This window comes from Rhinatrema bivittatum, chromosome 1, assembly GCF_901001135.1.
Source record: "Rhinatrema bivittatum chromosome 1, aRhiBiv1.1, whole genome shotgun sequence".
NCBI lineage: Eukaryota > Metazoa > Chordata > Amphibia > Gymnophiona > Rhinatrematidae > Rhinatrema > Rhinatrema bivittatum.
Genome location: NC_042615.1, coordinates 513,124,234 through 513,149,441, shown reverse-complemented (window position 1 = coordinate 513,149,441; position 25,208 = coordinate 513,124,234). Strand labels below are relative to the sequence as shown.

At 46.6% G+C, this 25,208-nt stretch overlaps 1 protein-coding gene across 1 annotated transcript in view; it reads left to right on the top strand.

Moving 5' to 3' along the window:
- Positions 1-24,760, top strand: part of CFP (complement factor properdin) — a 42,636-nt gene extending 17,876 nt beyond the window's left edge. Inside the window, exons 5-10 of the mRNA XM_029611850.1 lie at positions 2,384-2,581; positions 15,752-15,925; positions 17,050-17,241; positions 18,260-18,368; positions 19,217-19,356; positions 24,105-24,760. Of these exons, the coding sequence (XP_029467710.1) occupies positions 2,384-2,581; positions 15,752-15,925; positions 17,050-17,241; positions 18,260-18,368; positions 19,217-19,356; positions 24,105-24,109 (818 nt within the window). The 3' untranslated portion in view covers positions 24,110-24,760. The remainder of the gene's footprint in view (positions 1-2,383; positions 2,582-15,751; positions 15,926-17,049; positions 17,242-18,259; positions 18,369-19,216; positions 19,357-24,104) is intronic.
- Positions 24,761-25,208: the final 448 nt, after the last annotated feature.

The following is a 25,208-nucleotide window of genomic DNA, read 5'->3' as shown; positions in this document are numbered from 1 at the left end:
TTTGGGCAGGCGTAGTTTGTGCGCGCCGGCCGAGTGGGCCTTCAGAGTCTTCTGGCCATGCCCCTGCCCCGCCCTGGACCGCCCCCGCCATGCCCCTTTTTTCAAGCCCCGGGATATATGCGCGTCCCGGGGCTTGAGCGCGTCGCCGGGCCTATGCAAAATAGGCTCGGCGCACGCAGGAGCACATTTCAAAGGGTTACGCACGTATATTATGCACGTAACCCTTTTAAAATCCGCCCCATTATCTGCATAACAGATAATGGGGTAGATTTTCAGACGAGCGCGAACAGCCTACTTTTGTTTGCGCTCCAGGCGCAAACAAAAGTACGCTGGATTTTAGTAGATACGCGCGTAGTCGCGCGTATCGGCTAAAATCCTGGATCGGCGCGCGCAAGGCTAATCGATTTCGTATAGCCTGCGCGCGCCGAGCCGCGCAGCCTACCCCCCGTTCCCTCCTAGGCCCTCCGAAATCGGAGCGCCTAGAAGGGAACTTTCCTTTGCCCTCCCTCACCTTCCCCTCCCTTCCCCTACCTAACCCACCCGCCCGGCCCTGTCTAAACCCCCCCTTACCTTTGTTGGGGGATTTACGCCTCCCGGAGGGAGACGTAAATCCCCGCACGCCAGCGGGCCTCCTGCGCGCCGGGCCGCGACCTGGGGGCGGGTACAGAGGGTGCGGCCACGCCCCTGGGCCGTAGCCACGCCCCCGTACCCGCCCCCAAAACGCTGCCGACACGCCCCCGAAACGCCGCGACGACCGTGGCCCTCCCCCCTACACTCCCCCTACACGCCCCCCTCGGAGAACCCCTGGACTTACGCGAGTCCCGGGGCTCTGCGCGCGCCGGGAGGCCTATGTAAAATAGGCTTTCCGGCGCGCAGGGCCCTGCTCGCGTAAATCCGCCCGGTTTTGGGCGGATTTACGCGAGCAGGGCTCTGAAAATCCGCCCCAATATGCGTGTACTTTTAATAACGCAAGTTGTGCATACACTATCCGTTTTTTATGCATGTTCTATAAAGTCCATGAGTTACGAGCGAAACTCTGAAATGAATGAAATGAAGCATATCTCTAACATGTATGTGTGTGTGTGTGGGGGGGGGGGGAGAGGGGGGAATGCGTGCACAAACATTCTCCTCTCACACACACATGCTCTCATACTCTTTCACACACATACACACATGCTCATTCATACTCTCGCTTTCACACACATACACATGCATTCTCTCTCACTCTCACATATACGCTCTCTCACACTCATTTAATGGTCAATTTTTAAAACCTAGGTGCGCAAACACCGGGAGATACGCGCGTGGCTGGGCCACACGCACGCCGAGCACATTTTCAAAGCGGCCCATCCACGCGCGTATCTCCCGGTACACGCAGAAGAGGGAGGGCCGGGCAGGAAATCCCGGTGAAGTGCGTGCCGGCAGCCAGCCAGCGGGCGGAACTTACTGCTGCTCATGAGAGCAGGTAAGTTCTAAAATAAAAAAAAAAAGGTTAGTTGGGCAGGGTCTAGGGGTCGGGATGGAGAGGGGAAAAGGGAGGAAGGTTAGCTAGGGGGTTAGGGAAGTTACCTCGCAGTCCGCTCCTATATTGGAGCAGACTGGGAGAGAACTGGGGAAAGGCCTTCTCGTGTTGGCGCGCCTTTGTTAAAAAAATTCTCCCCTTTGCGCATGTGAGTCACCACCCGCCCGCACGTGCGCGCTGTTGGAAAATCGGCTGCGCATGTGCGCGCGCCAGGAACTGCACACACACACACGGACGCCCGCGCGCCCTATTTCAAACCGACCCTTTACTCTTCTTTCCCTCTGGAAGGCACAAGCTGCAGCAGTCTCCACCTCAGACTGATAGGATGACTCCTCTTTTCTTCAGGCCAGGTGGGCCCATGCTGTTCTGCCTCCTGCTCGTCTTTCTTTGGGTGCCGTAGCCCGATGCTGCTCTGCCTCCTGCTCCTCTTAATTTGGTGCAGGATTCAACTACTCAGGTTCCTGCTTACTCTTTCTGGCCCCGTAGCCCAATGTCCCTCTGCCCTCCTGCTCTTCTTGGGGCTGCGGGGCCTGATGCTTATTTTGCCTTTTGTTCCTCTTTCCTTGGGCCGCGCGAGCCCACGCTGCTTCACTTCCCAGGTCCTGCCTGCTCCTTCTGAACACGGTGATTCCACCTCCTCCTTTCTGCCCTGCAGGAAGAACAAGGAGGAGCATTCGTTGGTGTTTCTGCCACTGCTGCATTGGCCCCAAAACAGTGGCGCTGTAAGTGGCTGCGTGGTCCACCTCATGTTTTCACCGGCCCTGACATGGAAGGATAAAAGTTTGGAGAATGAATTTACCCGGACCGCTGGATTCCTTGAGTTGGCTGACCCTGTCTTTTTTTTTTTTTTTTTCCTTCTAGCTCATGGAAGCTGGGGGAACTGGGATGCTTGGCGTGATTGCTCTGCCACCTGCTTTCAGGAACACTCAGGTGCAGCACCAGTGAACCTACGGTACCGCCAGTGCAACAACCCTCCTCCCTCCAGCAACCCCCCGGGTGATCCTTGCCCTGGATCTGCTCAGGACCAGAAGGCATGCAGTGGGCTCCCCAATTGCCCAGGTAAACTCTAGAGACACATTCTTCATGTTACAGCTGAATAGAAACTTTTTATAGTCTCCTGTTGGATTATATTAAGATTAGCCGTTAAGCCCGTAACAACGGGCTACATTTAACATTTTTTTTGGTCCATTTCCTTTCCACTCCCTCCCCCTCATCGCCCCCCTCTAGTCTCCCTCCCCCCTCACCTCACTCTCTCCTCCCTCCCCCACCTCTCTCTCTCCTCCCTCCCTCCCCCTCCCCACCTCTCCTCTCTCCTCTCCTCCCTCTCACCTCCCTCTCCTCCCTCCCCCCCACACCTCCCTCTCCCCTCCCCTCCCCCCACACCTCCCTCTCTCCCCCTCCCCCTCTCCTCACTCACTCTCTCCTCCCCCCTTCTCCCCCACCTCACTCTATCCCCCCTCCCCCTCCCCCTCCCCTCATTCCCCCTCTCTCAATCCCCTCCCCTTGCAGCTCATCCACAACCGGCAGACAGGGGGGCGGTGTCCCTCCCTCGCACACGCGCGCGTCGCCGGAGCTACTGCTCCTCCCGCTCCTGCTTGTCGTTGCCGCTACTGCTCCTCCCGGTCCTGCTCGTTGCCGCCGCAGCTCCTGCTCGTTGCCGCCGCTCCTAAGGAGCCAGCGCCATTTTTTTTTTCCGGAAACGCTGCGCTCTGGCCGACGTGCGCGCATGCGCGGTAGAGCTGCTCTCTACTGCGCATTTGCGGCACGTCGGTCCGGGCTCCCTTATGTAGTAGATTAGAGGTTGCCATATAGGGCTGCCAACTGGCCCCAGATTTTCAGGACAAGTTGATCCAGTCCTGATTTTACCCCATTGCATGCTGGGATTTATTCTGATTTCCCTATTGCATTTTCTAAGAAAAGCAAGACTATGAGTATCCGTATGCAGGGGAGTAATACCAGGACTGGATCAACCTGTCCTGAAAATCTGGAGCCAGTTGGGAACCCTAGTTGTCAACCTTTTGTTAAGCCAGGCTCCTTCCCCTTCTGTCACCTCACCCCCACACGCTGCAGGCATGAACTTGCGGTTCTGATTTTCTTAAGAAATGCAGGGGTTATTGTAGGGTAAAATCAGCTCTGGGTCAGCCTGGCCTGATGATGTGGAAGCCAGTATTTGGCAATTCCAACGAAAACAACTTCAACAGAAATATTGAGTAATTAAGAATTCCAGTTCTGTCCTTGTTTAACCTTTTTACCCCATGAGCCTGAGAAATCAGCTCCAAACTACTTTCCAAATGCAAAATGACTTGTTCATGGCCATCACTTTCACAGCCAGTTTCTAATGCACAAAGGAAAAAAAAACAGAACTGCAATGTGAGGGAGAGACTCGATCGGAGGCCCCCCGACATCACCAGGGGCAGCTCCGACCGTTGAAAGGCGCCCTGCCACCAGGTGCCGCGCGCCAAAGGAGCTCTCCTCTTTGTGCACCCCTTAGTGCAACCTGTAGTGCAAATGCCAGTTAATATCTTTGCAATTGAATATCTCTCCTTTGTTTAATATACTTCCTTTTTGCTCAATTGTTAAAAATCCTGCATTTTGAGCTTTTGTAAACCGTTGTGATGGCTTTACCGAATGACGGTATATAAAACTCATTAAATAAATAAATAAATATAACATTCTTATCATAGAACATGGGTGCAAAGAAGAAAGTAATCCAAAAAACAGGGAGGGAGCACTACTGCATGCAATCAAACAAATCAATCAGGCAAATGTGCAGAAAAATTCAACGTCCACACATAGGGGCGGATTTTCAGACTCCGCGAATAGGCCTACTTTTGTTTGCGCTCCAGGCGCAAACAAAAGTACGCTGGATTTTAGTAGATACGCGCGGAGCCGTGCGTATCTGCTAAAAACCTGGATCGGCGCGCGCAAGGCTATCGATTTTGTATAGCCGGCGCGCGCCGAGCCGCGCAGCCTACCCCCGTTCCCTCCAAGGCCGCTCCGAAATCGGAGCGGCCTTGGAGGGAATCCTCTAACGCCATCCCCTCACCTTCCCCTCCCTTCCTCTACCTAACCCACCCGCCCGGCCCTGTCTACACCCCCCCCTTACCTTTCTCCGGGGATTTACGCCTCCCGGAGGGAGACGTAAATCCGCGCGCGCGAGCGGGCCTCCTGCGCGCCGGGCCGTGACCTGGGGGCGGGTACGGAGGGCGTGGCCACGCCCCCGGACCACCCCGGGCCGTAGCCACGCCCCGTACCCGCCCCCAAAACGCTGCCGACACGCCCCCGAAACGCGGCGACGACCGGGCCCGCCCCCGACACACCCCCCTCGGAGAACCCCGGGACTTACGCGAGTCCCGGGGCTCTGCGCGCACCGGTGAGCCTATGTAAAATAGCCTATGTAAAATAGCCTATGTAAAATAGCAGGGCCCTGCTCGCCTAAATCCGCCCGGTTTTGGGCGGATTTAGGCGAGCAGGGCTCTGAAAATCCGCCCCAGAATTTTAAGTGAGAAGTGTTGTAATTTTAAGATGGCAACTCCACAGTGTTATACAATGGAATAGTTCAGAGCGGGTCCCCCGACACGGACCCGTGTTTCGCTGCGAGTCTGCGTCGGGAGGGACAAAACAATATTTTATTTTTTCTAGAAAGTAAAACAAAAATAATGTTACAACAGCAGCAAATCAAGAAGGTGGACAACAAGAAAATGGGGCCGGCAGAACTTAACTAATATACGCTAATTGAACGTCATAACATAACTGGAGTTAATATTGACACGAGACTTGGTACCTATAAGAAACTAAGTACAGATAAAACTTTTTGCAAAAAAGGTTGTAGAACGGTAATTAGAGTAGCATGGCATATTCCACAAACAGGTCTGGCTAGACGGACCTAGGAAAATACAAATGAACAGAAAGTTAAAGGCAAAGGCAACGGCAAATGGAGAAAGACATGAAAAAAATCAAAATTTCAACAAATTTAGAGGTAAAACATGTTCAGACCCAATTAACACAGTAAGGTGGTAATTCTGGTTTACATTCAACGTCATTGAAAATGTAACGCCAAACAAATCATGACTAAAAGGCTTTGAGGCCGAAAGACACAGAAGCCTTAACAAAAAACCTAATGACTACATGTCGGATATTCAAAGGTAAGACAAACAATGGTGATCGGTGTAAAGGGATTCTTTATTGGTGTTAGCCCGACTCTGGCCGAGTTTCGCTCGCGACGGAGCTGCCTCAGGGGCTGTACCAACGGTTGCTTATGTTAGCTCACATGAATAATATTGGAACTTCACACCAAATTAGTTGGAATTATGGTAGGTTGATTCGATATAGAACAAATGTATTGTCCTGTTTTGAATATGGCGGTGTTCTTCTAAGGAATAGCACTTAGTGCGGTTTTTATCTTACTCATGTAGTTGAAGGAAAAGCTCCGTCACGAGCGAAACTTGGCCAGAGTCGGGCTAACACCAATAAAGAATCCCTTTACACCGATCACCATTGTTCGTCTTGCTTCTCAGCATAATTGATCGGTTTCCGATTTGCTTTCTGGATATTCAAAGGCGAAACACAAAAAAGGAAAAACTACAGCGGGACACCGTATGAGGCATTAGAACAAGGAAAAACCTATATGTACACATTTATAACTTAAACAAAGAAACAATATCAACACCAAGAATGAAAGTAAACAAAAGAATCAGTGAAACAAAAGTGAAAGCAAAACAACAAGGGTAAATAAACAAATGTAAATAAACAAAGAAAGTGAAAGCAAAAGTTGCCGACATCAGTTTAAACAAACCTAATATCATTTTAAACACGATAACCAACAAAATGGAAACTTAAAATATTTAAAGCTACCTGAAACCGGTTTCACAGACGGCATCACTGGGAATGCGACGCGGTCATGGAAACGGAAGCTATTTAACTTTAAACAAATTGGCGCAAAAAATTTGTTGAAATTTTGATTTTTTTCATGTTTTTCTCCATTTGCCGTTGCCTTTGCCTTTAACTTTCTGTTCATTTGTATTTTCCTAGGTCCGTCTAGCCAGACCTGTTTGTGGAATATGCCATGCTACTCTAATTACCGTTCTACAACCTTTTTTGCAAAAAGTTTTATCTGTACTTAGTTTCTTATAGGTACCAAGTCTCGTGTCAATATTAACTCCAGTTATGTTATGACGTTCAATTAGCGTATATTAGTTAAGTTCCGACGGCCCCATTTTCTTGTTGTCCACCTTCTTGATTTGCTGCTTTTGTAACATTATTTTTGTTTTACTTTCTAGAAAAAATAAAATATTGTTTTGTCCCTCCCGACGCAGCGTCGCGGCGAAACATGGGTCCGTGTCGGGGGACCCGCTCTGAACTATTCCATTGCATAACACTGTGGAGTTGCCATCTTAAAATTACAACACTTCTCACTTAAAATTATGTGTGGACGTTGAATTTTTCTGCACATTTGCCTGATTGATTTGTTTGCAAAGAAGAAAGTAAATATATAGTGGTTAAACCTGAAAGAGGCCAAAATAATGAAAGGAGCACTATAATGTAAAGGGAATGACATTTATAATGGGGAAATAATCACATTAATAAGTCCATCCCCAATTCTGTAATCATCTGTCCCGATTTTTAAACAGTGTATAACAAAGTTCAGTCTTTAATTATTAAAAGCCATTTACCCAGGTAAAAGGCCTTTGGGAAAATTCCCCACCCTGTTTGCATGTTACAGTAGGTGTGTTCTTCTACAGTGCATCTACTTTTATCACCATTTTCAAAAACCCTTTTCCATGGGAAGGAAAGGGAAAGGAACGTTGAAACAAGGTTTGCATATACAGTAATTTGGCAGGATCAATCTCGGTTCCTAACTTCCTATGCACAAGCACCGAGCCAATGCTGAGAGATATTGAGGTCGATATTCAAAAGCCATTTAGACGGATAATGTAATAGTTATCCATCTAAATGACTTACCTGGCTATATTTAGCCCTTATCCAGCTAAATTCTAGCCAGTTAACCAGTTACGCAGCTAGAATTTAGCCGGATAAGAAGGGAGCATTCTTTGGGTGGGCAGGAGGCATTTCTGGGTGGAGTAGAATTAGCCGCAAAAGTTATGGGGTTAACTCCAATATTCGGAGTTAGCCGCTTAACCTATGTGGCTAACTCTGGTTGGCCCATAGGGCTGCCCTAAAGTTCAGCGGCATAGAGTCAGACCAGCAACAAAGTACACTGTGCAATTTCTATGAATAGAAGTTCCCTCTGTGATAGGAGAAAGTATAACTGTGGGGATATACTGCTGTCTGCCTAGCCAGGATGAAGAATCAGATAGTGAAATGCTAACAGAGATCAATATAGCAGAACTAGAAAAGTTGCAAAGAGGAAAGGCTGAACAGTTTCGCTCTTCAGCCTGGAGAAGAAACTGCTGGGAGAAGATATGATAGAGGTCGATAAAATCATGAGTGGGGTGGAATGGGTAAATAGGAAACAGTTATTTACCCTTTACAATGGTACTAGGATTAGGGGACATTCCATTAAGTTAAAAGGTAGCACTTTAAGAACAAATCGGAGAAAGGATTTTTTCACTCAGCGCACAATTAAACTGGAATTTGTTGCCAGAGGATGTAGTGAAAGCAATATTGATGGGTTTATTTTAACTTTTATTTATTCAGTTTTTTTCAAGAAAACTCTTGAAATAAGAAATAACATGGATTAGAAATGAATAATATCAAATTAGGAGCTTCAAATAGGAATATAATTTCAGATTTATCATTAACATTCTAGACATTTCAGAATAAACCTGTACTCTAGATAACTATCTGGACAAGAACTACTGTTGGGTTTGGCCCTATGCTGCACAAATCCATCCCACTGAGATGAATCACTGAAAACAAATTTTGCTTTCCCAAGTTTTATCTCACACCTTACAAGGAAATTTCAATTATGAAGGTTGCTCCCTAAGCAACCACCTCCTGTTTTTTAGCTAGAAAATGTTTATGTCTTAATTGCATAGATCTGGATAATTCAGGAAATAAGGCTATTCTACATCCTAGCAAAACATTTTGTTTGGCATGGAAGAACCTAAGAACATAAGAAATTGCCATGCTGGGCCAGACCAAGCCCACCATCCTGTTTCCAACAGAGGCCAAAACCAGGCCACAAGAACCTGGCAATTACCCAATTTTTATCCATTTCTAAGGCAAAGATGACAAAAAGTGTTGCCTTAGAAATTTACTTCTGCCTGAGAGTCCTGTAAAAAAGCCATAAGAACATAAGAAATTGCCATGCTGGGTCAGACCAAGGGTCCATCAAGCCCAGCATCCTGTTTCCAACAGAGGCCAAACCAGGCCACAAGAACCTGGCAATTAAGAACATAAGAACATAAGAACATGCCATACTGGGTCAGACCAAGGGTCCATCAAGCCCAGCATCATCTCTTCTCCAAGCTGAACAGCCCTAACCTCTTCAGCCTTTCCTCATAGGGCAGCTGTTCCATTCCCTTTATCATTTTGGTTGCCCTTCTCTGTACCTTCTCCATCGCAAATATATCTTTTTTTAGATGTGGCGACCAGAATTGTACACAGGTTACACAGGGTCCATCAAGCCCAGCATCCTGTTTCCAACAGTGGCCGATCCAGGCCATAAGAACCTGGCAAGTACCCAAAAACTAGTCTAATACCCAAACACTAAGAAGATCCCATGCTACTGATGCAATTAATAGCAGTGGCTATTCCCTAAATAAACTTGATTAATAGCCGTTAATGGACTTCTCCTCCAAGAACTTATCCAAACCTTTTTTGAACCCAGCTACACTAACTGCACTAACCACATCATCTGGCAACAAATTCCAGAGCTTTATTGTGCATTGAGTGAAAAAGAATTTTCTCCGATTAGTCTTAAATGTGCTACTTGCTAACTTCATGGAATGCCCCCTAGTCTTTCTATTATTCGAAAGTGTACACAACCAATTAACATCTACTTGTTCAAGACCTCTCATGATCTTAAAGACCTCTATCATATCCCCCCTCAGTCGTCTCTTCTCCAAGCTGAACAGCCCTAACCTCTTCAGCCTTTCCTCATAGGGGAGCTGTTCCATTCCCTTTATCATTTTGGTTGCCCTTCTCTGTACCTTCTCCATTGCAACTATATCTTTTTTGAGATGTGGCGACCAGAATTGTACACAGTATTCAAGGTGTGGTCTCACCATGGAGCGATATAGAGGCATTATGACATTTTCCATTTTATTAACCATTCCCTTCCTAATAATTCCTAACATTCTGTTTGCTTTTTTGACTGCTGCAGCACACTGAGCCGACGATTTTAAAGTATTATCCACTATGATGCCTAGATCTTTTTCCTGGGTGGTAGCTCCTAATATGGAACCTAACATCGTGTAACTACAGCAAGGGTAAACTATCAGACAAGCTCTGCTCTAGAGCAAGATGGCAAATAAAATAGTTTAGTAACAGGTGGAACAGATTCTAATGGAACTTTCAATATTTCAAAATAAAATTGTTTAGGAGAAATCCAACACAAAAGTAGGAGGAAATCTGCTCTCCAATTGTTATCAACACACAAAAAGTAGTAAAGAGCAGAGGACTGAAAGAGTCCGATACTTCATAAATTGGTAAACAAAGTTCCTTGTTTAATTATTATTTGTCCATAACTTCAAAGCGGCTACTCCAAGAGCTCAAGTGAAATACAGAAGTTTTCCACCAGGGCCCCTGGGGGAAAACAAGGAACTTTGTTTACCAATTTATGAAGTATCGGACTGTTTTAATCCTCTGCTCTTTACTACTTTTTGTGTGAAAATAATATTATTTAACATGTCTAATGGAATAATTACCAGAGATAGGAAAATTTTCCAATGTCTCCAGTCTACAATACAATAAAGCCTTATCTTTAACTAGGTCTACAGTAAATCAGAAAAGTAGATTTTTAAAGTTATGTGCGGGCGTAGATTTGTTCACGCAACCCGGCGCGAACAAATCTATGCCCGATTTTATAACATGCGCGCGCTGCCACGTGCATGTTGGCTGGCCAGGCCCCGACACAGGCCGCTGTGTCAGGGCACTCAGCCATGCCCCCGGACCGCAGCTAAGCCCCCCTGACACGCCCCTGGACCGCCCCCGCCCCCAGACCACCCATTTTTCGAAGCCCCGGGACATATGCGTGTCACGGGACTTGTGCGTGCCACAGAGCCTATGCAAGATAGGCTCAGTGTGTGCAGGGGGAGGCAGGGGTAGGTTTTCGGGGTTGCGCGCGTATCTTATATGCGCAACCCTTTGAAAATCTACCCCATTGAGGAGCAGATTTTAAAACCTGCGCGTGGGCGCAGATTTGTTCGTGCAACCTGGCGTGAACAAATCTACGCCTGATTTTATAACATGCACGTGCAGCCGCGCGCATGTTATAAAATCCAGGGTCGGTGCGCGCAAGGGGTTGCACAATTGTGCAACTTGCGGGCGCCGAGCCGCACAGCCTGCCTCCGTTCCCTCCGAGGCCACTCCGAAATTGGAGTGGCCTCAGAAGGAACTTTCCTTCCGCCCCCCCCCCCCCCGCACCTTCCCCTCCCTTCCCCTACCTAACCCACCCCCCAGTCCTACCTAGAACCCCCCCTTACCTTTGTTGAAGAAGTTACGCACGCCGGCCAATGGCCAGCCCCCGATCCCGAGCACAGTGGCAAATGGCCGCTGTGCCTGGAGGCTCAGGCCCCGCCCTGCCCCGCCCCTGCCCCGCCCATGCCCCACCCCTTTTTGCAAGCCCCGGGGCTTGCGCGCGATGCTGAGCCTATGCAAGATAGGCTTAGCGCGCGCAAGGGCAGGCAGGGGCAGCTTTTTGGGGGTTACGTGCGTAACCCTTTGAAAATCTGCCCGAGTCTCCAACTCAGTTAATCTTTCCCCATAGTCTCTGACCATTTGTGCTTGAGAGCTCATCCAAGTATGCAATTCAACCAAGTCCAACAATTTTTTATCGATTCTGGCTGTTAACGTCTTTTCTGTATCTGTAATAGCTGTCCATAACGGCTCCAAAGTTATCACCAATAGTTTAACTGGGAGGGAGTTGTTAGATAATCCCTGAGTAACATGCAAAGTAGTCTCAGTATTATCGTCTGCTGGCTTAAATGCAAGAGTTTTAACAGGGTGCTTCCCATCAACTAGAACAGTGCTTAGGGCCACTTCGGACATCTGCTCCATAACCAAAGATCCTGTAAAAATCCCAACTCCTTTTCTTGGACAAGTATAAGAATCAGGGCTCAATGAAATAGAAGTTCCACTAAGTGCAGTGTCGCCCACACCAAGCACACTGAATCCTGAAATAGCGTTTTGAATAAAGGAGACAGACCATAGAACTATCAAGGGTAGGCTAAGCCATGTGAGGAGATGAGGCAGGATTTGATGGGAGAACCCAAACACACCCCTTCCTCTTCTTGGCTATCAGATAGTAATATAACCAGCCTCCCAAGAGAGGGTTCCCATAAAGAAAGAAAGGGGAAAAAATGTAGAGCCTACAGGAACAATACACTCAGGGGCGGATTTTCAGAGCCCTGCTCGCGTAAATCCGCCCAAAACCGGTCGGATTTACGCGAGCAGGGCCCTGCGCGCCGGTGAGCCTATTTTACATAGGCTCACCGGCGCGCGCAGAACCCCGGGACTCGCGTAAGTCCCGGGGTTTTTGGAGTGGGCGTGTCGGGAGGCGTGTCGGGGGCGGGGCCGGAGCGCGCGGCATTGCGGGGGCGTGTCGGCAGCGTTTTGGGGGCGGGTACGGGGCGTGGCTACGGCCCGGGGGCGTGGCCGCGCCCTCCGTACCCGCCCCCAGGTCGCGGCCCGGCGCGCAGGAGGCCCGCTGGCGCGCGGGGATTTACGCCTCCCAGAGGGAGGCGTAAATCCCCCGACAAAGGTAGGATGGGGGTTTAGACAGGGCTGGGCGGGTGGGTTAGGTAGGGGAAGGGAGGGGAAGGTGAGGGGAGGGCAAAGGAAAGTTCCCTTCTAGGCCGCTCCGATTTCGGAGCGGCCTTGGAGGGAACGGGGGTAGGCTGCGCGGCTCGGCGCGCGCAGGCTATACGAAATCGATAGCCTTGCGCGCGCCGATCCAGGATTTTAGCCGATACGCGCGACTACGCGCGTATCTACTAAAATCCAGCATACTTTTGTTTGCGCCTGGAGCGCAAACAAAAGTAGGCTGTTCGCGCTCGTCTGAAAATCTACCCCTCACAATTTAAGGATTATGACCCCTGGTGCGCCTCAGGGGGCTCACAAGGGGCTGGGTGTGCCCCTTTGGTGCATGCCTTCAGTTGTATGCCGACGAGTGTGTTCCATGGTCGCAGCAGTTTATGTGGCAATAATGGACTTGGCTTGATATCAATCAGGGGTGGATCTAGCGTCTATTACACAGCTAAAATGAGGTAAGTTGTAACTCGCCAGGCAGGAATGAGTCGATATCCCCTCTTCTCGAGCTCCAACAGCAGTCCCCAGTATCGTTGGGTTTAGTAAAGGATCTAGACAAGTAAAGGATCTAGACAAGTTACTGGAGGAAAAGTCCATAAACCACTGTTAGTCATGTAGACTCAGGAAAGCCACAGCTTATCCCTGGTTATGAGCAAAAAGGATTGGACCTATATTTTGGGATCCTACTGAGTACGTGTGACCTGGATTGGCCACTGTTGGAGATAGAATGCTGGTGTTGATGGACTTTTGATCTGACTTAGTATGGCATTGCTTATGTTCTCATATAAGTTCTGAGACACATTTTTACATGCTTTTGTGTAACGTCACAGTGGAGGGACTCTGTGTCAGTGTTACTAAAGAGAGGCAACAGAATTTGAATTCTTTTCTGTGGAGAGTAGTAAGGGACAATATCCCAGTTCAGCCTCGCCAAGCTTTTCAGAGATTACTTTCAACAAATGTAATATGAATTTTTGCTTCAATTAATTAATTATGTTAGTGACACTTGATTACACTCTCAACCTTTCAGCCAGAGCAAGATAGAATAGACATAAATCACCAAACACAGTGATCCATGCCACATACAATTACACATTTGACATTAAAGAAAATTCAGTCCATAATACTCTCCCACTTCACCCAATACATCTCCCTCCCTCCAAGCACTCAAACTCCAATTTAGATATTTCTTGGGGGGGGGGGGGGGGGGGGGTGTTGTCTGCAGTCTCTCCCTAAAAATCACAGATAACACATTCATCAGACAGACACTGTGTCATGACTTCTGAAACATATTTACATTATGTACATTTAAACAAAGTTTACTATTTCGCAGTATGATGTCCAGTTATGTGATGCCACAGGACTGTTCTGGGAAGGTTGGGGTGGGGATAAGATTGTTGAGTTTAATTATCAAAATCTGTCCTGAGAATATCTGCAGTGACTAAACCTGTGTGGGAGAAGGGTCAGGGCTGCCTCAGGGCCTGTGGGTGCGTGGTGGCTCCCAGGCGCCTCCTGCTGATTTTATTTCACGTTTCTGCGGCTATTGCTGCTGCCGCTGTTGTACAATGCTAAGGAACACGGTGGGGGGGGGGGGGGGGGGGGGGGGAGAGGGGAGGGAGCTGCTGCTGAGCAGGAGGTGAAGGGGATGCCAGAGAAGGGACTACTGCTGGGTTGGGGGAGAGGGCGCTGATGCTGGTGGGAAAGTGATTATAGGTAAGAGGGGGGCTTTGCTTCCGAGAAGGAGGTGAGAAAGGGGCTGCTGGGCAGGGGTGAGGGAGAGGGGGGGGGGGCTCTGCCTGGGCAGGGATGAGGAGGAGGGAAGCTACCAGGCAAGTAATAGGTGGTAGAGAGTGGGTGCTGCTGGACAAGGGGTAGGTGGGAAAGAGAGAAGGGATGCTGCTGGAGGGCTGAAAAAGAATGAAGTGGGGGAGAGAAAGGGAGAAGCAGGCGAAGGAGTAGGGGGAGGAGACAGAGAGGATCCAGGACAAGAAGTGGCGGGGGAGGGGGACAGAAATATAGAGATGCAAGGCAGGGGGGTGGGAGAGAAAGAGGGAGTGGAGGGGGAAGAGAAAGGGGGATTGCTGGGTAGGAGGGGAGAGAGGGGAGTATTTTGCTGGAGCCATCAAAGGAGAGAGTGCAGTGCTGGAGCAACCACTGGTAAGTAAAGAGTGGGAGGGCATAAGTCCGAATATCTGCCCCAGTTTGGAAAAAGCAGGAGCTACACTCCTGAGTGTGTTTTGTCCTAAAACCCACCATGTACTGGACATTGACGTCTTTTTCTTTTTTTGCAATAAGCAAGTCAGAGTTTTCCCTGACCTGTACAAAGCAACCCAGATTAAGGAGAACATTTTGTTGTGGTTGTTGTTCTGTTGGGAACAGATTTCTTTTTGATGGTTCCTACAAAATGTATTGTAAAATATCAGGAAGTACAATATATGTTTTTTTTAATCTTCTCAACTGGAAAGATTCCTGAAAGATCATCCACTTGGAGTCGTCGGGGCTGTTTCTGTCTGTTTCAGTTTAAATGTATCATTAGGCACTTTTGGGGATAGTAATTATATAATTCTACTTAGTATTTAGATTCCTGATTGATGTTTGGCAATGGTATCTGCCCATTTATGTTTTGTTCTGTTGGTTGTTCATTCTTGTCCTTCCTCATTCTGTTTGTAGACTGCAGACTGAGAGATGAGTTTTTTTAAATTCTTCCTACTGCCTGCTCACTAGATGTCCACTAGATGCTTAGCTGGATAAGTGGCTTATCCTACTAAGTGGTTGCTGCTGAACATAGTAGGATATTCAGTGACTGCCACTTAGCTGGATAAGTAGTGCTGAGTATCAGCCTCATATTTCATAACATTGTACAGATATTATTTCCTTGTCAAGCTCTATTTCTTGACATAATTACATTAAATGCATTAGGATGATAATAAAAAATAAATATATTAAAGGGTTTGACAAGTTTCTGAAGGACAGGTCCACTACCAACTCTTAGGCAAGTGCTGGAAGCTTGAGAAACACAATCTCTTACTGCCAGGAACTAGGCATGAATGACAGGGAATGGATCTCTGCATTAAGATTTGTTAGGTACTTCTTCCAAGTAACCCACACGGGCCACTGTCGGAGACCAGATGCTGGACTTGATGGACTATTGGTCTGACCCTGTATGACATTTATGTCCCATGTACAGTGCCTGTAAGCAGTGTGGTGATACATCAAGTGTAACCATGCCAACATTTTGCTCATTGTACCTCTTTATTTGGTTTCTGCTCTCATTGCCTGGATGCCTGGTGGTTGACACAGTGGATGGAGGGTGGGGAGCATGGAAGAAGGATTCTGAGTGTTCAGTAACCTGCGGGATCGGCATAGAGAAGAACAGGAGAGAGTGCAACAATCCAGCACCTCAACACAATGGAAGGGACTGTGAGGGGACTCAGTTCAAGAACACTGTATGTAACACTGGATTGCACTGTCCAAGTAAGTGATAGGGTGGGTAGTGGGATAAAGGAACAATGGATAGAAGAATCCATGTATAAACAATGATGGATAAAGGACACACTGATAAAGAATAGATTATAAGTTGATCATTAATGATGGATAGAAAAATGATAGGTTGATGTAAGGCTGGATGAATGAAGGGATGTGTGAATGGAGAAAGGACTGTAACTAATGTAGAGATGATGGATAGATGAAGGGATGTTTGGCAGATGACGGATAGTTGGATGTTGAATAGATTAATGATTAATATGGTATAAGCTCCATTATCCATCATCTTAGCATCTGGGATACTCTGCTAACCAGCATCTCACTCAGGCAGGATCTTCAGAGGAGGGGTTAGATTAGAGAGCAGAATAACGTTACTCTCTTTTGTTTACTTCAAGCTCACACCCTCCCCTCCTCTTCTTTTCAAAGAAGAGGAGGGGAGGTAAAATGACAGGAAGGAAGGGGCTGGAATAGGGAGCAGACTAGTTCTTATCTGCTCTGTTCTCTGTCCACACTGCTCTTACCCCCTCCCTTCTTATTCCCTTCATGCTGTTGCCTTAGAGGGGAGGGGAGGAGCTGGAGCAGGAAGCTCCCAGATAACCGTCATATTTGATTAAATGGCACTCCTATTCCCCATTGATGCTAGATGATAGAGCTTTCACTGTAGATGGATACATGTATGATATGTCAGTGATGGATGATGAAATGATGGATGGATAGATGAAGAGATATGTGTTTGACATACAGGGATATTGAAAAGGAAGACATGAATAATGAATGGTGTTTGATAGATGAGAATGAATTAATAAATGATAGATGGATGAATGGATGAAGAGAATGGAAGAAAATTGCATGAAGAGATGGATGGATGAATGATGGAATGAATAATGCACAAGTGGAAGAAGGTGGATAAATACTGAAAGAGTGATGCAGTGATAAGTCAACAATTAATGCATAATAGCATGTACATATAGAGGAAGATGGTTGGTTGGACTGAATTGATGGATAATTGGCTGAAAGGATGTCCCAGTGCAGTGACAGTGATGGGAACAGGTCTATGACTGACTCCACTTTGGGAATCTGTGCTTCTCACTGAAGTCTCATGGTTTCTCTTCCAGTTGATGGCTGCTGGTCCGAATGGTCCGAGTGGACAGAGTGTATGCGAGCTGGGCGAGATAAGATCAAGTGCACCAAAACAGCCGGACAGCAGAATCGCGTACGGAATTGTGAACGGCGGGACCATGGGGGCATGTACTGCAAAGGTCTCCCTACAGAGGTCCGCCAATGTTACCACTCCAAAGGCTGCATCTGTGAGTAATTCCCTCAGCTTCCATCACACACAAACACACACACACACACTCTGCCCCATCAAAGAAGAGGTACAGCACTGGAATCAGCAGTACAAGCTTCTCCCACACACTCTACCCTACCACAGAACAGGTATAGCACAGCAGCAGCAGTACAAGCTTCCCACACACACACACACACACACACACACACACACACACACATATATATATTAGGGTCGATTCAATACCATGCACTAGCCCCTAACACACAACTGAACATGCATTTTGGATGCGCGTCCATAACCCCCGATCCAATATGGGGATTAGCAAGTGCAAAACGCACATCCAAATCTCTGTGTAGCTAATACCGCTCATCACATGGAAATCCATGTAGATGGGGCTATTAACTAACCCCCGTGATCCAATACATTTTCTGTGGAGCCAATGTGCCCTTGCAAAGTGGCAAATTTTACGCCAGCCCCCGGTTGGCATAAACGTATGCCATGCTCAGGGGCGCATTGAAAAAAAAAAAGAAAAATCCTGCTTTCTGAGATTCCTCCTGATAGTATCGTATTGATACTATGAAGGAGGAACCAAATAAAGCAGGATTTATTTAAAAAAAAAAAAAAATTCGGACATCCAATACACACACAAGATACATGTTCCAGGCCGTGTATCTTGTGCACGTACATGCCAGAGGTAGGAGAAAAGACACTCTTAGATTGAACATCCGTTTTCCCAACTGGCTTGACCGTCTGCTTGATAGCCACCTCTCCTATGCACCCGATTCTGAGGAGGCGCTAGGGACGCACATTTTAGCGAGACCCTTCATTTTAATATAGGTTTGGCAGCCCAGGAGAGGTGGCTGGGCACGTGTTAGGAAAGCGCCCGTTTTCTGCGCACATTTATTGCATCGATCCCGTTATACACACACTGCCTCAGTACAGAACAGATATAGCACAGCAGCAGCACAGGGTCCGTGAATCCCTCCGTTTCAGATTCTGGGCCTGTCTGAGATTCTTCCTCTTCTGCTTCCCAGTACAAGGCACCTGGTCAGATTGGAGTGACTGGAGTCTGTGTCTCCCACCCTGTGGAAAGTCAGAGAAAACCAGGCAGAGGCTTTGTGAGCCTATTTACCCGAATTATTCGTGAGTATACCTATACTCTTTTTTAAAATGTATTTTTATTGCATTTTAGGTTCATACATTCAATTAAACATGTTTCTATCTCTTCCTGGAGGTTATTGTTTACATCTCTGTTCAGGTCACTATGGTCAGGGTGGATAGTCATTGGAGGAAGAGAGATGAAAGGATGTACAAAGATATATAAGGAGCAGAGGACAGACATACAGAATATTCGTGTAGTTGGACCTTCCTTTTTTTTTTTGCTTTTGTACTTTGTCACTGCCAGAAAGATTGACAAGTGTGGTAGAATTCTAAGTAAGACTGTCCTAACTTGGGTTATTTGCATCAGAAAAAAAGATATTTAAAAAGAGATCAATTACCATATACAAATATATGAACAGACCCTAGAGGAATTTTGCAGGCGATCTTTCTACAGCTACAAGTAAAACAAAGGGTATCCTTTAAGGTGGTAACAGATTTTACCAACTTTGAAGGAAGGACAAACTTTTTGAGGAGAAAGCTATTGGTGAGTATGTTGCTATTGCTGCACACCAGGGGAAAATGCTAATGCAGAGGTTCTGAGTCACCTGCCACCTCTGAGGTTAAGAAAACATTTTTTTTTTTATTGCTCGTGAATTAGCTGCTAGTGCACACTGGGCATCTTTTGCCTTCTGTTGCATGTAGCGAGAGCTGTTAGGCAATCAGAAGAAGGCTGGGACTGAGGGACCTCTGGTCTTCTTTCAACCTAGCCAACTTTGGAACGAACAAGTAGATGGCAATGAAAAGAAACCTTGGAAAACTTTAACTGAGTAAAAACAGCTTTTCTAAATCTGTGCTGTCATTTACCACCTTGCCTCTTTTGGTTCTCTTAGGATCAGCACCACCGGCATCCTAAAGAACGCCTCCATATTCTTCTGGGGCACCCCCAATACGCAGTGTGATGCTCTGGAAGGGCAGAGGCGGAAAGTGGAAGAGAAAGCTGACTGCCTGAACACTCTGCCCTGCGACAGTGGTAATGGATCCAACGCATTGTGAAGATAGAAAACTGTCAGGGAATGAGGCAGTTGTGTTTGATTCAGTCCTGACAGTGCTATGAAATCAGTAGAAGGAATCCTAAATTCAGAGGATTAGAGCAACAGAAGACCCTAAAGAGATCATCTAGAGTCATAGAAAGATAGGGTTGAGAAGACCCTAACGAGATTATGTAGAACTTAGAAGTAGCTGGGAGAGATTACTGAATTTTCCCCAGCCTCTCCCTCCAACCAACACCCCTCCCAGCTTTGAGTCTTGCTAATTTCCTTGGGCTTCCTGCTTTGAATCGAACATGGCCACTCCCACCTCAAGTGAAGACAGGGGCGGCATTCTGCCTTATTCTTTTCCATCGCCATTATTCAGTTAGGAGGTGGGGTTTTTAAGATCTGATAAAAAAAAAAAAAAATACAACAGGTGGGTGTTCAAGATGTTGGTCAGTAATATCTTGGAATGGTGGAGGAGGAAGTTGCACGCAGTCAGGCCACGGCAGTCAACTTAACTTTCACAGGCCATTCAAAGCAGATGCTTTACAAAACATGAGATGGGATGGGGTGGGAAGGAAAAGGGAGGTGTTTTAAACCCTACTGAGATGTGTTGAGCTTGTACTTTTACATGACAAGCTGATAAAATGCTCACTGTTCTAGACCAATTCAAGGGTCTGTCATCGCCAAAGGGTAGACAAATTGTTTTCCTTAAGATTAAGGCTGCTGGCTAATGAAACCTTCCCACGTTTCCTCTCCTCATCCAATTAAGAGAAGGACCTGCCTTCTAAATATTATATTCCTGTTGCCTTGCCTTAAACTGTACTGCTGTGCAGTCTTTAAAAACAAGGTGTGACATCTGAAGATAGGACCTGTTAATAATTTTGATGTATAACATTATAATGCATCCTGGCACATAAAGATGCCAATTAAGTTATGGAAAAACCTATATTTAACAAAATGCCAGTGGAGCTCAGCTCTGGTGCTTTGATGCTCTCTGATGCTATTTCTGGATGATTTTGAAATTAATAGGAGGACCTCTAATAATAAGGTTGTCTAATCCCTTTCAGCAGAAAACTATTCCAGGTGTACGGCGCAATATCACCCAAGCACAAACAAGCAGTAGCAGCCCTCACCTCAGCCTTTATGAATTATAAGCATTTTACTGCTAAGTCATAATTTTGGAACTTCATTATTCTGCTCCCCTGAAACTCCCAAGGGAACAGTTAGCCTAGTAACACATTAAATGATGGCAACTATACGAGACCACCAACATGACCCATCCAGCCTGCCCAGCAAGGTATTTAGGGTTGCAACTGCCACGCCATGTAGATTAACCCCCTCAGCTCCTAGGGTTGTAGCCGTGGCTCCGTGCAGGATACCCCCATGCAGAAAAGTTGCCACAGGTTATCCTGGCTCTTCATGTTCTTCCTCTTGCCACCAGGGATAGGGATCCTTTGTATTTATCCTATGCCCCTATGAATTCCTTTACCATTCTTGTCTTTACCACCTCCTCTGGGAGGACATTCCAGATATCCACCACCCTTTCTGGGAAAAATCTATTTTCGGATATTTTTCTCAGGTCCACTCTCCTGGAATGTCATATCATGACTCCTAGCTCTACAGCTTTCTTTCCACTGGAAAAGGTTTGGGGGGTTTTTGTACATTTTTTATACATTTCCAGTGTTTAAATGTCTGTATCATATTCCCCGTCTCTCCATTCCTCTAGGGTAAACACATCTAGGTTTCTTGTCTTATTACATATGTCATTTGGTGCAGATCCCACACTATTTTGGTTGCCTTTCTCTGGACATTTCTATTGTATCATTATCATAGGCCTCACAATGGAACTGACCACAAGGGTTTTGGCCCTAACTTTTGGCCAACAAGCAAAATGTCTAACCACCGTTGTCCAGGTCACGATGTCTCCTTCCCACTCGCTCACCACTTTGAGCTTCATATGACTTTCCGTCTTGGGTATTATATCAAACCATGCCATCCATATGCCAAACCGTACTATCTAGTGCTGAGGTGGGCACCTCCCTGGAACTTAGACACACTTACTGTCTCCGTTTGAGAGTACCAGCTCCAGCTCCAGCATTGTCCCTTCCCTTCTGATTTCCATCACCATTTGTTTGAGCAAAGCCCCTTGAAGGGTATCCACAATCTCTGTATTTCCTACCAACTTTGTAGAAGGGAATACTCCAAATCATATCTGTCAGGTTAATGTCTCCCATCAACAACACCTCCCCCTTCCTTCCCACCCTTTGGATGTTTTAGAGCACATCTCCATCCAGTTCCTCCAACTGAGTCATAGGTTTGTACATCACACTGGTGTAGATGAAAGTGCCATTTTGTTTTTTAAGATGGCCCACACTGCCTCTTTCCCCATGCCTCCTGCATTTCAGTTATTAAATAAACAGCTTACTATCCCTTTTCTGTCATCTCTATTGTTTCCTTAACAGATTATAGCAAGGTATGGCCATATCCCATTCATAGGATTCATTGAACCACGTCTCCATAATAGCAACAATATCCAAGTCTGCCTCCACCAGTAGGGCTTGCCAATCTGGAACGTTACTGCTACCCAGCCGGTTCTCCATGGCTTGCTGATTCTCCTGGTCTCTTTTTCTACTCTTTTGCTGAAGAATGGACTTTTGAGTTGATTTCTTTTGTTATTTTCTTCTTTGTCTTCATGTGCTTGTTGCAGGCAACATCCCAAATCCATCAGCTTTCACCTACCACCCTATCCTCTACTTTAAACACCTGTCAACATATGATTTGAAATCCTCACTGTTGCTATCACAGAAAGATGTAGACTGTTTTTAGTATATAACCTTTTACTATTCCTTAGTGGGGTTTTAACCCTACGAGCCCACAAACTCATTTGTTTCTCTTCTGGCTACCACATTCCATCCCAGGTACTAACTCTCACTCCTTGGGAGGGGAGCAGTTTATGGAGGTAAGATGAGCTCTCACTTGTGGCCCAGATGATGTTATGCTGCTCCCGGTGTGTATATAGACTGTAGAGGCATCCCATGAGGTGAGAGGCTAAAATAAATTAGACAGGCTAAGGATCTGGTGTGAAAATAAAGTTTACTGATTGGTACTCATTAACTGAAGTCCATTTGTTCATAAGGGTGAAATTACAACTGACTGTTGGTACATAAATGATTTTCCTCTGTAGGTAGGTGTCCTTTAGTCAAACCCCCTAGGTAGAGCTCCCGTGCTGATGTTTAATGCACAAACTTATGCAGCGGCTGCCCGGGAATCCTAGTGGAGGGGTCTCCAACTTCACAGTAAAACAGTCCTACCTTACTCCAGCTCCTACTTTGGATACCCAGCCCATTTTGTTCCCACAGATGTGGAGATCCGGTTGGGGTCTCCCGGTCCTGTTTTCCATTCTTGATTAATTGATATTTCAGGGGGACTTTTCATGGGGAAAATCAAGTGGGATCAGGCTAGTTCTCTTGCACTACAATCCCAATGGGCAGGAGGGATCCAAAACCCTCCCCAAAAATATACTTCTGAAGTTTAAACAGGATACATCTTCTGCCCTCACTGGTGCTTGCCATCCTAGGGCTTAGAACGGGCTCACAGGTCTGTGGCGAGAACCCTTTTGCCTCAAAAGGGTATCAGGCATAAAAATCTCTCTCTCTGTAAATTAGTAGGAGAAGGACCCTCTGGCAGGGAGTGTACGATGAGGTGTCACTTCTAAATTAAACTCCATTTGGTTGAAGCTGGGAGGCCTCACCAGAGTGTGAAATTTAAACATCCTTATTGTTCAAAGGCTTCCTCAAACTGATCCCAATGTGTTCTAAAATGGCCGGGCTAAATAGTGTTGAGGCATCGAACCACAGCCCTCCAGGTGGGAGGGACTGAGGGGACTCAAATGGCTCCTTGTAAAGTAAGTGCTAAACAGGGACAGTGACAGCTGGTGGCCAGACCCGGGCGGGGTCTGCCATACATACATGGCCCCCAACTCCCCATATAGCTATAAGAATCTTCTTTACTCCAGCTTTTTAGCCATGTATTGTAATCATCTGTATGGCACAGCCTTTTTTTCTCCCTTTCCACAAATAGGTAGTACTTCTGGAAAGACTGTGGTCTTCAGCATGTGCCTAAGCACCTTGTTTACCACACGGATTATGTGCCTTAGGAGGACTATGAAAGAAATGTATACTCTGGGGTGTATGGGAGAGGGGTAGGGTGCAAAGGATTTTAAAGTGGGAAAGGCCCTTCAGAGCCAGACCAACTTGTTTGAGTGCTACCCCAAAGCTCTTGTTGAAAGGCAGTACAGGAAAACAAAAAAACAGCAAGAGATTTTCTAAAGCAAACTTCAGTTACTAAGCGGCAGGTAGAAAACAGGAAAACAAACTGGTTGAGATTAGCAGCGCAAACTTTAAAGGCAGGCAAGTTAAAACAAGGAGGGATCTTTCAGGAAACCATTTATAGCCAGAAAAACACTTATCAGTCTTGAACACTTGAATTGTTTTGTAAAACAAAGCAGCACACCAAATGTGCTCAGAGAACTTGCTTTTTTGCACTCTCAGTTCAGTGGCCACTCCCCCTCCAGAGGTAAATTTTTAGGACACTGGCCAGATAAAAATGACAGAAAAATAAACCCCAAAGCTCAGTTTCCAAGAAGCAGATTCAGTAGGAGAAGCAGCAGCAGAATGCAAAAGCAGCATCTCTTTAAACATCCAGAAACAACAAACATTAATCCTTCATCTCCTTCTCTTTTCAGACTGAGATGCGTGGATGACTATGAAGTGAGTTGAGTCCCAATGAAGAAGCCTACACCCTGCCCCCACCTACCCAATAATCCACTGTGCTACTGCCATGCTGCAGAGAACTCTCCTCTACAATTCTTCCAGCTGCTGACTCTTTTGTTATTGATGTGTTTTTTGTTTTTTTTAAACCATTTTATACCCTCAAGATTCCATGGGTGGAGCCAGGAGGTTTTTTGAGGCTGCAGAGCCAGGGCCGGCAGGAGCATTAGGTGGTCGCCTAGGGTGCTGGGAGTGGGAGGGGCAGCAGAGTCGGAGGCCAGGGCGGCAGTTTTGAAACACGCGGCGGTGAGGAGATACGGGTGAGGTGTGGATGTGCGATGTGCGGTGGCTGGGGGCAGAGGAGGGAGAGAGAGAGAGAAAGAGAGATCAGGTGATACCAGGTGATGCAGTCATCACTGCCTAGGATGGCTGCAGACGTTTACACTGGCACTGTGCAGAGCCTTGGCCCATTGCAAATATGACTTAAACAGGAGGTGACTGAAAGCACTATGTCTTTCCATAGTATTATTGCTTCTCTGTACTTTGCTCTAACTTTGTTACTCTGTCTCTAATGCCCATCTCTGTATCTGTTAACATTGATCAATAAATGGATAATTTTCGAAACTTGAAATGTAACACTCTTCACTTTGCCTGTTTCTCATGCATTTTGATAATTTTTTTTTATAACAAATTAATATTGAAAGATCAATGTCATACAAACAGGGCCTGGCCCGTAGCAGTGCTGTAGTTTATAACACGGGAGACCTAGGTTCAGATCCCAAGCTTAGCACAATATTTTTTCACAGGAAGGGTGATGGATGCATAGAATGACCTCCCGGAGGAAGTGAAGACAAAGATGGTAGCAGAATTCAAGAAAGCATGAGATTAACACAGAGAATCCCATATTGGCAAGAAGAGAGAAAGAAAATACTGGGGTAATATGCCTGGAGCTGTGGTTCAACCCTAAACACATTCAAGTGCAATTCATTATGCTTCCAGGAAAGGCAGAGGATGACTTGCATGGAGCAGCATTTACAGCCCTAAACACCTTGCTGAGCAGACTGGACAGACCATTTAAG